General features: G+C 49.4%; 7 protein-coding genes across 7 annotated transcripts; 4 read left to right on the forward strand and 3 right to left on the reverse strand.

The window, feature by feature from the left end:
• Window positions 1-40: 40 nt before the first annotated feature.
• Window positions 41-2826, forward strand: AO090003000732 (putative RNAPII degradation factor Def1; the record flags this gene model as incomplete). Its single annotated transcript, XM_001819827.3, has 2 exons — window positions 41-341; window positions 419-2826. 2 exons carry the CDS (start codon window positions 41-43, stop codon window positions 2824-2826), a joined length of 2709 nt encoding a protein of 902 aa, XP_001819879.1.
• Window positions 2827-3692: 866 nt separating this feature from the next.
• AO090003000733 (uncharacterized protein) lies at window positions 3693-4583 on the reverse strand (the record flags this gene model as incomplete). Its single annotated transcript, XM_001819828.3, has 1 exon — window positions 3693-4583. One exon carries the CDS (start codon window positions 4581-4583, stop codon window positions 3693-3695), a length of 891 nt encoding a protein of 296 aa, XP_001819880.3.
• An 844-nt stretch (window positions 4584-5427) lies between these two features.
• Window positions 5428-6623, forward strand: AO090003000734 (RTA1 domain-containing protein; the record flags this gene model as incomplete). The annotated part of the gene is given in 5 exon segments (XM_023235009.1): window positions 5428-5599; window positions 5657-6022; window positions 6101-6298; window positions 6309-6530; window positions 6601-6623. 5 exon segments carry the CDS (start codon window positions 5428-5430, stop codon window positions 6621-6623), a joined length of 981 nt encoding a protein of 326 aa, XP_023090071.1.
• A 1305-nt stretch (window positions 6624-7928) lies between these two features.
• On the reverse strand, window positions 7929-9363 carry AO090003000735 (OSBP family protein; the record flags this gene model as incomplete). The annotated part of the gene is made up of 4 exons (XM_023235010.1): window positions 7929-8726; window positions 8798-8870; window positions 8911-9236; window positions 9301-9363. 4 exons carry the CDS (start codon window positions 9361-9363, stop codon window positions 7929-7931), a joined length of 1260 nt encoding a protein of 419 aa, XP_023090072.1.
• A 2322-nt stretch (window positions 9364-11685) lies between these two features.
• On the forward strand, window positions 11686-13378 carry AO090003000737 (putative MFS transporter; the record flags this gene model as incomplete). The annotated part of the gene is made up of 3 exons (XM_001819831.3): window positions 11686-12111; window positions 12180-12413; window positions 12476-13378. The coding sequence occupies 3 exons, from the start codon at window positions 11686-11688 to the stop codon at window positions 13376-13378; spliced, it is 1563 nt and encodes a 520-aa protein (XP_001819883.3).
• A 405-nt stretch (window positions 13379-13783) lies between these two features.
• Window positions 13784-14205, reverse strand: AO090003000738 (uncharacterized protein; the record flags this gene model as incomplete). The annotated part of the gene is made up of 3 exons (XM_023235011.1): window positions 13784-13835; window positions 13894-14081; window positions 14134-14205. 3 exons carry the CDS (start codon window positions 14203-14205, stop codon window positions 13784-13786), a joined length of 312 nt encoding a protein of 103 aa, XP_023090073.1.
• A 218-nt stretch (window positions 14206-14423) lies between these two features.
• Window positions 14424-14790, forward strand: AO090003000739 (uncharacterized protein; the record flags this gene model as incomplete). Its single annotated transcript, XM_023235012.1, has 2 exons — window positions 14424-14653; window positions 14712-14790. The coding sequence occupies 2 exons, from the start codon at window positions 14424-14426 to the stop codon at window positions 14788-14790; spliced, it is 309 nt and encodes a 102-aa protein (XP_023090074.1).
• Between the last annotated feature and the right edge of the window lie 1517 nt (window positions 14791-16307).

A 16307-nucleotide genomic window follows, 5' to 3' on the forward strand; every position in this document is an offset into this window, starting at 1 on the left:
CTCCAGTCCGGAGATTTACTAGATTCCCCCATCAGAAGATATGTCTGAAGCTCAAACGAGGTCGTCTGCCTCTCGTGGCAGGGTATCCGCTCGCGGCGGTCGCGGTGGCTATAGCTCCAGAGGTGGTCGAGGTGGCAGCAGATCTGCAAAGGCAGACAACTCAGACAGCACACCCGCTACATTCGAAGACGAGGGAGAAATTGGTCAAATGAAGAAGAAATATGCAAACACTCTACCCATGCTAAAGGAATTGTTCCCTGACTGGACGGACGAGGATCTCGTCTTTGCGTTGGAGGATGCAGACGGCGACCTCGAGGAGGCAATTGATCGCATAACTGAAGGTTCGCCGTCGATCTCGATCCAATCTGTGATTTCTTCTCACATAGCCGGACTAACATCGGTTTTTGTCGTGATCTAGGTAACGTCTCTCAGTGGGGAGAGGTAAAGAAGAAGACCACAGACCGGAGCCGCCCCAAGCCAAAGGAGGCACAGAGCACCCCGACCGAGTCGACTACTGCTCCCATTCGGGGAGGCCGTGGACGTGGTGGATTTGAGAGCCGTGGTGGACGTGCTCGTGGAGATCGTGGCCGTGGCGGTCGCGGCGGTCGTGCTGGTACCCACACCAATGGCAGCCGCCCAGAGAAGCCAGCTGCTCCTGCCACAGTGGAGACAGCTACCCCCGAGGTCACCAAGACTGAGAAGCCGGCCGATGCTGAGCCAACAGCTCCAGAACTAGCCGACGCCTCGAAGGAGACCCCCAAGGATGCATCGAAGAGCAATGTGATTCCCGAGGGTACCAAGAAGGGCTGGGCAAGCCTGTTCGCAAAACCGGCGCCTCCTCCCCAGCAGAAACCTGCTGCCCCCGCTCCAGTACCAGCCCCAGCTCCCGCTCCCGCTCCCGCTGCTGCACCTGCCCCCGCGCCTGCCCCCGCTGCCGCTCCTGTTCCCGAGAAGCCTGTTGCCGAATCAGTGCCCGAGCAGAAGGAACAGCAGGAGCAGAAAGAGCCAAAAGAGCAGAAGGCCCCTGAACCTGCACCCGTCCCGATTCCACCTCCAATTCCGGTTCCCATGGAAAAGGCACCTGAACCTGCTATCCCTCAGCCCCTCGAAAAACCTGCTGTCCCTGCCCCGGCGACTGAAGTTGCAGCTCCCAAGGATGATTTGACCAAGACGAATCTTGCGCAGATTCCCGATGTCTCTCCCCCGGCTCCCACAGCCACCGCAGCTAGCACCGTTGGCAGCGCCCTTGATGCTAACAATGCTGCTGCCGCAACACCCACACGACCTGCACCTGCCTACCCCACCAGCGCACTCAAGCAGAGTGTTCGCGCTGCCGGTGCCCAGCGCCGTGTGATGGAACAACAAGAAGCAGTTGTCATGCCAGGAAACCACGCTGTCGACCGGGCTGCAGTGCAGTTTGGCAGTATGGGATTGAACGGCGATGCTGCTGATGTCGATATTGATGAGAACCGTGAAGATGCTGAAACTCGTGCCCAACCCCCTCAACACTCCCCCGTGGCTCCTCGTGCCTCCTTGCCTCCTTCTACTCAGGCCCAGGCCCAGGCTTCGACCGAGAGCCCCGCTGTCTCTCGCCCAGCCCCTGGACTACCCCCCGTTCCTCAGGCCTCTGCTGCTGACTCCTCTTTCAACGACTTCGCCCGCTACACCGATGCTCACAAGCCCTATGATCCCTTCAGCCAGCAGGTGACCCAACCTCAGCCTCAAATCCAAGAACCATTCGCCAACCAAGCTCCTGTCCAGCCGACCGTAACCACTGGCAGCGAGTATTCTCCCTTCTATGCCGTCGACCAGCGTCTTCCTTACAACTACTATGGCACCTATGGCCAATCCCAGGATGCTACCGTAGCCCAGAGAGCCGCCGCCGGATTTGGCGTCTCGGGTGCGGAAGTACAGCCCCATATTCCTACAACCCAGCCTCCCAGCCGCTACGGCCATGTTGACGCACCCAACAGTGGTCACAACACTCCGAACCCCACCCTTCCCGGTGCTACTCAGACCCCAACTGCTCAGCACATGCCTGGCCAGGGCGCCTACGGATATGGATACCCTTATTTCTCCAACCCTCACTATGCTTCGTACATGAGTCAGATGAGCGGGCACCAGTATGGCCGCAACCGCCCTATGTATGACGATGCGCGCAGATACGACGACCACTATATGCCTCACACAGCCCAGTATGGCTATGGGAGCCAGTATGGTCCGTATGGCAAGGCTGGAATGTACGGCCAGCCTCACGGTTTCTCTTACGACCACTCTTCGTCACCCGCCACTACTGGCAGCTTTACCCAAGCCATGCCTGGCCGTGACACCGTCTACGGCCGTACCGGATCTGCCCAACCATCAGAGAGCCAGCAGTCTACAGCCGGCTCGAACACCTTCGGATCGGGCATGTCCGACGTCTTTGGTCGCTCCCAGGGTGGCTTTGGGCAGAACCAGCCCATCTCTCAGCAGCCCCCAGTGACCACGGAGGAAACCAAGACCTTTGACACGCCCAAGGCCTCTGGACCCAGCCCTTCCCTAGCTCAGGCTAACCGCCCTGGTTCCGCTACCAACAGCGTGCCAGGTCAGCCGCAGGCACAAACTGGCCTTCCCCCTCTGCAAGGCCAGCAGGGTCAGCAGGGCTTTGGCACCTATCCCCACTTGAACCCTCAGTATGGGGGTCTAGGTGGACTTAGTGGACACCAGGGTGCAGCCAATCAAACCCACCACCAGGCTACTGGCTACGGTAACTACGGAGGCGCCGGCTTCACTAATTATTATGGCAACACCGGTCGCGGTGGCTGGGGAGGCAATTACGGTCACTAAATGATGATGACATTGCATTTTTCCCGAATGGCGGAATTCATATTTGGCTCAGGGGGTGGTCACCCTGACTCAAAAGCTTTTATATTTCGTCGGTTGTTATTTTATGTCACTCTCAAGTGTGTAATCTCTACTCTCCGTGGGAGCTTGGCTGGTTTTTTCTCTTTTTTTCTCTTTGGACTCGAACTGTTATGCAGGGTTGCCTTCATGATGCTGTATTGAACTGAAAAAAATGCTACCTTTCTGTCTCCCTTCTCCGTCATTTCTTTCCTCCTTTCTCTTGTACGGTTTCATGACATTGACCAATGTCTTACGTTTGTTCTGAATTTCCTTGATTCGCTTTTACGAAATCTTACTTCCCTATTGCTCTTGTCTGCCTTGCATATCTTCCGCTTCCTGTACTACATATTGGGGTTCAGTTGGGATTACATCTATGCATTGACTGGGTTAGGACAAGGGACGGGGGAACAAAGAATGCAAGAATTAAACTGGGCGGCGTTGTATTTTCATGTCCAGCCGAAACAATTGGGTTCCTTTGCTACACGGCGTAGGATGTAATATTCTCCGACCGAACCTGTCATGTTTCATATAATGTTCAGTATCACTATCTGGGAGGGTTGGTCCCTGTATCTCCCCCTCCACATCAATACAACATTGTGAAAACTCATTCTGACCGTAGGAGTACTCCCATCGAAGCACATCACGTGGTTACATCGGCGCTAGTGATACTGTGACAGGCTCAAAGGGGAAAACGGGCAGGTGATATCTAACTATCCTACATTCGGCTAGACCCCAGATCGGATCTCTTCTCCATGGGTCCTTGTTACCTCTTTCTATGACTGTACTAAGAGCCGACCATAACGTTGTCTTCAATTGCTTTGATTTGAAATTTTAACTCGTTGCGAGCTCTGATGATGATTGCCCAAAGCTCGGGCTGGCCAATCCAGCCACTCAGCCCAGTTTGGTCCCAGGTACGTGATGATGGATTCAATCAAAAATCGCCCACCGTCTCCAAACCCCCATACGTCGCGCCGTGTATGAAGGCAAGCGGCATAATACGCCAGTACCGCAAGAGCCTCAGGGCATCGCATCGAGAGGAGATCAATATATTCCGGAGAAACCAATATCGGCCAGGCAGTAATCTCTGAGATGCCAGCGCCTGGCGTCCCATACGAGCATGAAACTATCGCGTGTTGCAACGATTCTATCGCTTGCTTATAAGTATTGGTGATAGAGGGGCCTAGTTTAGCCGCCTTGATGAGGGCTAAGAGCCTGGCGCATTCGGGGTCAAGTCCTGTAATCTTTGAAAACCGTTTTTCACCATCCAGAATGAGTGGCTTCAATGGGGACTCTCGAAGCATGCCCCATGAATCCGTGGTGATTGCACGGATCCCCCGGTGTAGTCGAAAACTGCTCACCAGTTGGTCCAAGAAGTGATCGAAATCTTGGTCTTTGTTGATTAATACGTCGTAAAGGAGGTGCACATTAAGAAGACCGGCAAACAAAAAGAGCGGAATGCATGTCTCCTGGTTTACTTCGAGCTTCATACCGTTGAGGATTGTTAATGCGTGCGTTTGGAGTTGTGCTGCGTGGTGACGATAAAACTCTCGCTCTGCTGGATGCAAGGCGCTCAGATGTAGGGCACTGAGGGCCAGTAGCTCATTCATGAGATACGGAGAAGACATGCAAATCTGTTGAATCTCGGGAGAAGAGATTGCCTTATTGAAATTATCATGGAATGTGTTTCGTGTTTCTGTCATCAAGTGGTGTAAAAGCTGCATGTGAAGCATATTGACCGGCGCATCTTGGAGAAGCGAGTCGGACCTCGGACTCGAAACATCGGACGGCTGGTCTCTTGTCACAGCCACTGCGGGGGAAGAAGCTGGCGAAATGTTGGTGCGAGATCGTGTAGCACTTAGAAAGATGTCCGCGTATTCGCAAAAGCGTTCCGAAGTTATACAGTTGGTACATGTCGGACGCTTTTCGTCACACTGTCCCGGTTAAGCGATGCTAACGTCAGCGCTCTTGAGGGTAGCTTTCTTACTTTTATATGGCGTCGCTTGCATTCCAAGCATCCATTGCGCGACTTCTTATGCGTTCTACGCGGCATGATAATGGTCGTGGTCGATCCACATCCCTCGAAGAACTATTCATGTGGGTGACTGCGGTCTGTTCGCCAACCTATTTCTTACACGCTATCGAATCATGTTCTTCATACTATGCGCAGATGCTGCTAATAGCTCACTGCAGATTTTGGATCCAGATGGACTCTAAAGAAAGCTTCTTAGCGTATGAAGAGAAGGTTCGAAGTAGCCAAAGGCCTAAAATAAGGAATCCGCGTATGCACGGACCACTTTTAATATAGGATCCACTACCGGATTCGATACGCGTATTCGGTCGATTTACTTTAGGGAACAGTGCTTGTCTATGGAGGCTTTGTGCCAATTTCTTTACGCGTATAACGTATCCCTACTATGGTGCATGAAAAAGGCTTCGCGATCAGTGTTCGGACATATAAATACAAAATGTTTCACCCCAGAATTTTAGGGGTAATCCCAGAATACTCCCCCAAGGACATACGATTATCAAACGACTCTCACGACAATGGCGCAACTTGAGCCTTATGCAGGGGATTACTACCTCTGGGCATATCTACCATCAGTCCCAGCAGCTGTTATCTTCCTCCTGCTTTTTCTGGGTGCCACCATCTACCACTTCTGGAAACTATGGAAAATGCGAGTTGGGTTCTGTCTCGCCTTCGCCATTGGAGGCATATGTGAGCGCTGCTTTACCCTTAGTTGGATTGCATTGAACGAAGCTAACAATATTACAGTCGAAGTTATCGGATACGGTGCACGGGCTGCTGCTTACAACAGAACTGGAGAAATCATGCCCTACTGCATCCAGAATGTGTTCATTCTTCTTGGCCCGGTTCTCTTCGCCGCATCAGTGTACATGACCCTCGGCCGCATCATCCGCAGTGTCCGAGCCGAACATCACTCGCTGATCCGAGTCGGCTGGTTGACTAAAGTCTTTGTCCTGGGTGACGTGCTCTCCTTCGTGATCCAAGGTAGCGCAGCAGGTCTGATGGCGACAGGATCAAACGCGAAGATGGGGAAGAATATCGTGATTGTCGGTCTGTTGGTCCAAGTTATCATGTTCGGGCTGTTTATTGTAACTTCGATCGTGTTTCAAAAACGTATGCATCAGCATCCAACAATCCAAGCATTCGACCAGGCCATTCCCTGGAAATCCCACTTGCACACACTCTATGCAGTCAGTGTGCTGATCATGGTTCGATCTATATTTCGGGTGATCGAATATGCCATGGGCCAGGACGGGTACTTGTTGAGCCATGAATGGCCAATGTATGTCTTTGATACATTGCTGATGTTCGCTGTCATGGTGATCTGGGGGGTATGGTACCCGGGAAACCTCGACTTCCTGATACAAAAGCCTGCCTCAGACACTATGAGTATGCACAGGCCTGAGGAAGGATTACGGTGTTCATAGGCTGGCTATCCACGAAGTTAGTGAACTTGGAACGAAGCACTTCTGCTTAGAAGTACACTTTACCTATTTTATTCTTGTATATAATACTCCTCGGCCACCCCATAGTCAGATGGATCAGATTCCTGCTTCGACAGAAGCATGGTTAATATACATTGACGACTTTAAAACAAACTACAACATTGGTATTACGCATGGTACATATGTGTGTCCAAACTCCAGAGAACAATTCAGACGAGAACGAACCTCAAAGATAATTATATATAGTGGGATTACCAACAAGCGCCTAGTTGAGATATTACAAAACTGTTAATCACCACCTGACAGCATGAAAATCCAGTCAAGTATGGAAATGAATACTACCCACACTCCAGACATTAGGGTTCGATAGATAACCTCGCCATCCATGGGTCACCAACGGGAACAACCACGGACGCACCCCACCAGAATCAAACCCTTTCCCAAGGAAACGCGAGAAATGGCTTGCTCAGAGGATAAAGAAATCCGGGAATGCATACGCGTACACAAGATCACTGACGAGATCAAGCACGTCATCTCATTGATCTCTTTGCCGTTTTGGTAGAGCGATTACTATCGTTGAGAAACCTAGTATAGCAAGGAAACCTGTTGTCTATGATGCGTTAGGGGTTCTTGACACATAGGTATTAAATTCCGAGTGGCTTACGGCTGCGAATACTAAGTGTGTGGATGGTTGGTGATTGATGTGGTCGGAATATATAGTTTGGTGATATTCAGCATGTAGGGTCCATATGTGCGTGTGTTTAAAGATATATTGCGTTCCCCCTTACACAACTTTCGAGTTCTCGAACAAAACCAAGTCCGATATAACATTCTGACATTCAGGCTATCGACACCCGATAGAATCGCAAGAGGAGAGAAGATCTGTTTGGCTCCGGATGTGCCCAGGACTGACCCAGCTGCATAGTCCAGAATTGCCGACGTCTCACTGTGAGGCGATGGGTCCGTGATCTTCCTGCCTCAACACTTAGGCAGTGATCAACGATGGACGTGCTTTAATTAAGCCACCCACTTAGGCTCTGATAGTTTGGCGAGGGGGAAGGGGGCCAAAATTCGAAAAAAAATTTGAAATCTGAGAAAAGGGGAAGTGAAACGCCAGGTTTCTGCCTAATGCGCTCCATCGGATTGGAGAATTTACCTGATTTACTACAGTTCTTGTTTCAATTTAGATAATAAAAACTCCCAATCAGTGATGGAATTACGCGTTTACCACTCGGAATCCACTATCATGCAGATTCGAGTACGTTGGTGCCAAGGAGAACCTGATCTACGTGAAAGCTACGGAGCTGGTTTGGATCATAAACTTCGCGACGGAAGTTAGTAGCGTGAAGTAAAAGACAACCTGTGTATTGATCGCCGTGTTCTATATACAGAAGCCGAAAAAGTATCAGAACCCCCAAAGAAGAATGAAACAAAGGTTTAGATTAGAAAAAAAGAAAGGGGAAGACTCTGGGTCAAGCAAACGCGTTCTATAAGTGCAGATGCCACTGCAGTGCATTAGCCATCAATGAAACTATAAGTGGATTGTATAAAGCGTCGAACCCCAGTTCAGGCAATTATGCAGAGACCCCCAAGCCTTCGCCACCGGTCTTGTGATACGGCGGCTTCGCACCATCTGCGCTTGCTGGGTTGAAGCGCCACACCCCACCAGTTTTGTCGCTTTCGAGCGATGTAAGGCCGGCCTTTCTCGCAAGTTGTAAGAGCCCCTGATCCTCATTCTCGTCTACGCGGTTGAAGAAGCGGCGCTCCCATTCCCGACCCTCGGACTTTTCAACCCTGCGAAGCTCGCGTTGGGCGTTCTCAATCTTCGACTTGGCCACAGACACGGCGTCCATGTCGCCCCGCTCGATGCCCGAAGCCACGTCCTGCCAGGCACGCCGACTTTCGTAAAGGTCTTGATCCTCCAGTGGGGCCAACTGGAGGGGAGTGGTCTTGTTATCCTTAACCACGTACGTCTCCACTTCATCCTTGGTTCGGGCATTCTTGATGGTGAACTTATCCGACCACTGCCCATCGACAGTGTACAAAGGCTTCTTCTCTCCTTCGCTCTCCTTATACAAGATGGCGTTAAAGGTGTTCTTCTTTCCACTTAGCCAGCCTTTACCGGAGTAGTCGATCTTGGCCACGTAGCCGGTGCTGCTAACAATCCGTGTCGTTTTTTCCAGTTCTACGAACGGAGTTCCATAAATCAAGGATTCGATGTGCAAACTTGGAAGTGTGATAAGGTACTGTTCCTTCTGGGCCGGGTCGTTCTTGTCCGCGTTGGGTGGGGTGACGGTCAGGAGGGCATGTCCGATCTGCTTGATTTGGATGGTGCTTGAAAAGGAGGCCTTCTGGGCGTTGTATCCTTGTAACTGTACACGAATAACGTTAGGAATGTGCTTTTTAAGCAGAAAATAAGAAAAAAAAGAATATGCAAACTTACTTCTACCCCATGTTTCTCATTCCGAATTGCGTAGGCGGTTGCTGGGGGATGGTGGCTGACTCCAGTCAGTCTCCTACGGTCTAAAAAGGACTTGTTCTGAGGTGTCCACCTACCTGACTTGTTCACTGATCAATGAGGTTTCCCCGACATTCTCGTCAGTGTTCCACTTGCCCAGGAAGAGCTCTCCCAGGAAGGGGTTCAGGGGCTTCTTCTCACTACCCAGTTTCTCGCTACGGGTACAATATTGCTGGTGCAGGGTACTGATGAACCATTTCAGAACAGCCAGGGCTCTTTTCTCGGGGTCCGCTTCTGTAGCTGGGGCCACGAAAAGGTTCGGATGCTCAGCCCAGTAGGCGGAGTACTCGGTCAGGGAAGTGGAGGAAAGGATAAAAGGTGGAGCGGTCAAGGAAGATAGGTCGCCGTTGAAAGAGGCGATAGACTTTAGGAGGATTCATCGGTTAGTCAGAGAAATGAGCTGTCAATTGAGGGGGGTTGCGACGTACCTTGAGGAAACTTGACCAGGAGCCTTTGCTGCTGGCGGGGATTGCATCCTTGCTGGAACTCATCTTTTGCTAGGTAATTTTGGATTTCTAGAGAAAAATGTTTTGATTCCGAATTATTGATCTAGTAGAAAAAGTAGTCACTGGATCCAGCAGTAACAGTCTGGGGGGGTTGTGTTGACAAAAAGGTCAAGAATATGGCGAAGTGGGGAGAAAGGGAAGAAGAGCAATGGATGATGAGGGTGAAGTCAGTCAGTTGGGTTTAGACTAATTTGGGGGAGATGAGGTGAAGTGCCCACGCGAACGGTCGTAACACTAGTCCCATTGCGACGTCATGGCCCCTCCGCCATCTTTTCTTTTGGTTGGTTTGAAACTTCTTTGGTTCCCTTCCTGCATGCATCTTCCTTTTTACCCGACAATCGAAAAGTCATCTGGCATTGGTGAGATTCTTCCCTAGTCGAGAGTCTAATTTTGCCACTTCATCTCTTGTCCTCGGTTGAATCTTTGGACCCGTTGTCCTTCCCAGATAGGGGTCAACGTTTGCTTTTATTCTCCGACGATATTGATGTATCGGGAATAGCAAATTCAGTGTAAAAAGAAATAAACCTAAATGAAAATCAAAGGAAAATGTAAGGAAGGAAAGGACGGGACTTAGAGCATCGAAAGTCTTGTCACAGGTTGGATTTGAGATCTGTGGCCGTTTTAATATTGAGGCTTGTTTTTCCCTGGTGGAGATCTTATCAGATGACTTGGCTCTCAGTGTGGCTTGCACCTGATCTATCCTCTCTAGTTTAGCTGTTCGGTCCCTTTTTCCACGCAAGCCTCACCTCTCGGCTTTCTTTCGGATACACAATTTTGGTCCTGTCTCTTTATTGCCCTTGTGCGTGACGCGTACCTCTCACCATTGAGGCTTTTTACTCCTCGCACTGACAATCTAGCAATTGTTGTCTGTGTCTGGGGACTTACGGCAACTATATCTGCACTAATTAACCCAAGAATTGGTTTTTCATGGAAAACAAGACCCTAGACACTCCCAAAGAGACTTCTGAGGAGCTTGGATGAAACTAAAAGGCCGGTCCTGAAGGGAAATGCCAATGTGTTAAACAAACACTGCTATCTATCCATGCCTCTGTCCCTTCTCCTCTGTCAAGGTCTATTGATTTGAGTAAAAGGTGAAATGGAAGAACACGCGAAAGGGGCTGATTTTGATGTATGATGTTCTGGTCCTTGTGACGGAAACTTGTTCTAGCCAACAAGTAGACCAACCAGATTACTGTGTATGGTGATCAGTGGACCTTTAAGACTCAGTCTTTTTTTTGTTTTTTTTTTGTTTTTTTTTTTTTTTTTTCCCTTTTCTCCTTGAATTCATACCACATGAACAATAGCGAGAGCACGTCAAAACTGACTCCAGCACATTAGCTGGGTCGTCATGTGTCTGGTCGTCGCAAAGCCCATCCCGGTCCCATCGTGATGATCCTCCTGAACAGCTCCTGTGGCGGCTCCACTTGGTCGCGGATCCTCCTTAGTCAAGAACCGATGGGTAACGGGAGCTATCGGAAAGCCGTGTACTCCTAGAACCCCAAACGGGTCCTGCTACCGTCTCCGCCGAATGAAACAATTACTTCACGGAAACACGCGTGGTTTTCGGCCTATTGTTTGCGCCGTTGGTCAGCCAGGGGTCTAGTTGGACTGCAATGTCGATCCAGTTCCCACTCTTGGGCCAAGCTATAGACCTGCGGCTCCGCTCCCGAACCTATAGTGGCCATGGGCGTGGCTAGGTCTCAGGCATATCATTGGCTCCGCGCATTGTATGGGGACTGTGGTATTTCTATGGTCGCCCTGAGAAGCATGTGCTACTCTTCACATTGTCTTCCTGCTGGGCGCTGAGCACTCAGGCACCAATGATATCGAGTTGGGCCCCATTCGGCTGCATGGTCTGGCCACACTTCAGGCTGATGATGTGATGATAGTCGTGCTAAAAATGAAATTCTATTCTGCAAAACGCGCAATGCAAAGAGCATTGGGGGATCTGTCTCCTTTTCCGATTTTGTTCATTTAAGATGCAAGCGATGTCAATATGTCTGCTCATTGAAGCACTGTATCCAAAACAGATTTCCCTTTTCCAGCTCTCAGTCTCTCTTTTCATTGCATTTCTCTTGGCTTTTGCCCTGTCGCTCGTTCCAGTTAGCCTCTAAGACAATTCAATGTCAAATCTTTCTATACAGTCGTTCATTCATTGATCCAGTGCTTAATCCCCGAAGGAGTCCAAACACTTTCATTCTTTAGTTGAACATTGTCTTTCCCTTGTTGTCCCTGCAGTTGGCATGAACCATGCTCAAGTCTGCTTCTGTCAAGTCTGTTTCTGTCCATGAGCGAGAAATCCCGACAATGTCGGACAGATCGTCTCTCAATTCTGCTACCACTCAAATTGCCACAGAGGAGCATCTAGCTCTTCGGGAAGACTTCGGACAACCCCCTGGCACCCCCAATACGCTTGTTCCTGTGCAATCTAAACAAGGCCCTGATTTGCAGAAAGAGGCTGTTGCAGACGATGATGACTTTGAAGAAGCAGATGCAGAACAATATAAACGGTTCTCACCCGCACGAAAAATTATCATTGTTTCTATCCTTTCGTACTGTGCCTTTCTTGCTCCTATCTCGTCAACAGCCATCCTGGCCGCAGTCCCAGAGATATCCAAGACCTTTAACACGACGGGGGATATAATTAATGCTAGCAATGCACTTTATTTGACGTCCATGGGAGTCGCCTCTCTAGTTTGGGGTCCTCTTAGTCAGGTTTGGGGCCGTCGCCCTGTAAGTTTCACCTCTATTCTTTAGGATTCTTTGCCTACGGCCTTCCACTGACTAGTCTTTCCCCTTAGATCTTTGTCGTAAGCGGCGTTCTCTTTTTCATTTTTACGATTGCCACGGCCCTGTCTCCAAATCTTCCTGCCTACTTCGTCTTCCGTATCCTCACTGCTTTCCAAGGGACATCCTTCCTTGTTGTCGGTAGCTCCGCCATTGGAGATGTGTATGAGCCTCGTAGCCGAGCATCAGCAATGGTGTGGCTTCTGTCAGGAAGCATGACTGGACCTGCGGCTGGCCCTTTCCTCGGAGTATGTCTTGAACCCATTTATGATCAATGAATTAGTGGGTAGTGGCTAATATGAAGACTTAGGGTGTCATTGTGACCTTCCGATCATGGAGGGTAATCTTCTGGCTTTTGTCTGCGATGAGCGGGTTTTCCGCCTTGATGCTCATCTTTCTCTTCCCTGAGACGATACACTCTAAAACTGATGGTGATCTAGCCGGGAAGAGTCTTCCCGAAAAGAGCAAGCTACTTTGGCAGCGTGTGTCGCCTGTTCGTGTGATAACCCTGACCTTCTCATACCCAAACATCCTCATCACCGGTCTAGCCGCCGGTGCCCTAGTCTGGAACCAATACGCTCTTTTAACTCCCATTCGTTACATCCTCAACCCTCGTTTTCACCTAAACAGCCCCATTGAATGCGGTCTCTTCTACCTTGCTCCAGGAGCTGGCTACTTGGCTGGCACCTTCGTCGGCGGTCGCTGGGCCGATTACTTTGTTCGAAAATACATCAAACGTCGCAACGGCCTCCGAATCCCAGAGGACCGGCTGCGCTCTTGCCTAGCATTCGTGTGCGTTGTCGCCCCGGGTTGCATCCTCGTCTATGGCTGGACACTCGACCAGGAAGTCGGCGGCATCCCCGTCCCCGTTATCGCCATGTTCCTACAGGGCGTCGCACAATTATTCTGTTTCCCAAGTATCAACACCTATTGCCTTGACGTGATGCACGATAAGGGCCGCAGTGCCGAGGTCATCGCGGGCAACTACCTCTTCCGGTATGTTTTTGCCGCATTAGGCACCGGCGTCGTCTTACCAGCCACCAAGGCAATGGGTGTGGGCTGGTTCAACACAGTTTCGGCTTTGTTTCTGGTCATTGCTGGGGCCTTGGTATGGCTAACGGCTGAATACGGCCCTAAGTGGCGCGAAGCCATCGATTCCAATTATGAGCAGAAACAAACGCGAGCAAAAGAAGCACCTTGCGAAAATGTATAGACTTGGTGCTCCACAAAAAAAAAAAAAAAAAAAAAAAAAAAAAAAAGGTGTGAGGAAAGAAGGAAACATCGGTGCAAAGACATATTTACATCGTGGTTAATGGCCAGGCATGATCAAATAGAGGATTATATGGGATAGATCCAAAAGTACTTGGGTTTTTGGCGTTCTTTAGATCACTTCTTTAATGTATATATTGTTATTCTTGTGTTTTATGGTATGGCGTTTGGCTTTGTAAATACCCATTTGGTTCTCCCTGTACATAGTCATAATCTATATTAGTGTTAGATACCTAATTGAGAGACAGTGAGATATTTCTCGTTAACACGAGCAGCAGCCTGTTTTCATTTTCTTCTTCCGCGCTGCAGGATAATGGTACACGCGCTAAGTTTCGATATGCAACAACTCTCAATACGGGTGTTGATATAATACGCTTTGAATACTCCACTGGTTGCGGTATCTTCTTTAGTAGTAGAAGAATAATCTTCGCTTGCACTCAGTTACGATACTTAGTTTACCCTAGCCCCCGAAGCATTTTTTTCTTCTGCACAAATTTTCGCCCATCCTCACGGCCTTTCTCCACATCTACAAAACTGATCATGATCATGGCAGCAGTACAAATAGAAAATAGGAACGGAAACCCCATCCAATTGTTTTGTGTATCGTTGATGATGGCTTGGATGACGTTCGGGCCGATTATCGAGGACTAGATGGACACTATTAGTACGCTTCGATGTGGCAGTGAATGGCAGACTTACGGCACGGTTGGTGATGCCGAATAGAGCGAAAAACATGTTATCGTATCCTTGGGGCATGAGCTCGCTGATCATTGTTTGAGCGTACTGTTTTGGATTACTATGATTATAACCTCAGAACTTCCGAAAGAGACACGAACGTACGGCATAGTATGGAGCCTGAAAGAGACCAAAAACAACGTTATAGAAATAGAACTCCCACTGTTTTGGCCGTATCTTGTTAGTGAAAGACTTGTAGATCTTAAAGTAATATAGTCTGCGTATCGAATTGACTCACCCGATGATGATATCCGATGCGCGTTGTCCACAAGCCTAACATACCCCAGAAAGGGATGAACACACTGAAGAAGTTTGTGACAAGGAACATTCGCTTAGTGCTTATTTTGAAGTATTTCTGGATATACCAGAATCCGAAGGTCGAGATGGTCGAGGTTACTGCTTGGACGATTCCAAGATATGTTAGTTGGAGGAACGAAAAGGATACCTCATTGTTCTGGATTATGCTGACGAGTGTTCCTGTTACGTGAGACTTCGTTAGCTGTGTTCTTGGGCTTTTTCAGTTTGACACGTGGGATATACAGTAGGAACCGTACCAGTCGTGTTCAGTCCATCGGCCAGCAAAAAGTAAGCAAGAAAGTAAAGAAACGTCTGTGGCAGTGATCGAACTTCTCGGAGCGCTACCCATAACTGTTTGAAGCCAATAGTTGCATAGCTTGAGCCTTTTGGGACTGGGGGACCAGGACGCTTCTGCTGAAAAATGAACCACCACAAGCCTAGGACGACCCAATCTAAAGACCGCTAGTTAGGATATATGGAGGTAATATAAGCTCAGGTAATACTTACAGGAGTTTGTTAGACATAAAGCAAGATTGTTTGAATAGTTGTTTCCCTGGAGCGGCAGCAAAACGCTCAAATTGAGGGCGAGTGTCAAGAGGTATCCAATGTTACTGTGCGCAGTCGATACGTTGCTATGTTTCATTAGTACCTACTCAGCAAGGTAGATATAAGATAGGGTCACAACCTGATATGGTTCTTTTCCAGCGACTCTATCGCGTCGTACTCGTCCAGGGTGATTTTGTCTTCGCGCAAATCTTCTTCACGGGCTTTGCGGGCGTGAGGCATGAAACGCGCAAGCCGAGGGAAAACGGCGGCGTAAAATACCAATGTTGCACCATAAGCAACATATGCGACCACGTACATGCCCATCGCTGCAGGCCATTGATTGGGATGCTTGATTGCCATCATACCGTACTGCAAAGCCCAACAGACCACGGTGAGGACTAAGAGCAGCCAGCGGCCAAAGGAGCCATAATCTGCGGCACTGCCCAACCAAACAAAGATCACCGTCATGAAAGTAAAACAAAGTCCATTGGCAATGAGAACGACTGACGAGACGGAGAGAGTGCCTCCAGCCCAAGGAACCACACACGCAGATGACGCTGTGCAAGGTTCATGCGGCTCAGTCCCTGGCTGCCAGCCCGCACCAGTCAGGGCCCATTGGAATCTAAGGAACTTCGATTAGTCCTCACTATGATAGTGCCGGTCCAGCGCGCTTACAGTGCTTGAGAATAAGAACCAGGGCCAACTCCATTATCACCTGAAGACCAAGGCAATCCAAGTCAGGGAGGACCAGAAGCAAGACACCTCAACGAGCTCACCATTATAGTAAAGGTAGTAAGACCATAACTCTTTCCGGGTCGTTGTTGGCTGGTCATAGTCCTCCTCGGCTCTGAAAAGGTGGTCAAGCTCATCCCTTGAGGGGAGCCGCTCTTGCTGCGGTACTAAACCCTGAACAATGACATTGGCCTTGTTGGTAGAGTCAGGACTTTCTTGAGCAGGCTCGTTAATAGTAACGCTCAAATCCATCGAAGAGACGTCTTGATTCCCACTGCGATCGTCGTGTGACATGACGATCGTCTAGCAAGGAATAAAGCTTTCCTTGCCGCCCTGTTTCGGAAAGGATGTGTGGGGTTATTGAGTTGAGAATAGACGAAAGGACGGGGTAGATCAGTAAGGATTGTAGAGAGATACAGCAAAGATGAGACGGCGATAGAGATAGTAGTATCCTGTGGGATGCTACAGTGGTACTTTGGTAAGAGTAGTAGATGGTAGAATAGGGCCTCTTCATTAAAGAAATTACCCGTCGAATCGGATTCGTTGATCTGCCTTCTTTCTAC

The sequence above is a fragment of the Aspergillus oryzae genome, chromosome 2 (assembly GCF_000184455.2).
Source record: "Aspergillus oryzae RIB40 DNA, chromosome 2".
In the NCBI taxonomy this organism is placed as follows: Eukaryota; Fungi; Ascomycota; class Eurotiomycetes; order Eurotiales; family Aspergillaceae; genus Aspergillus; species Aspergillus oryzae.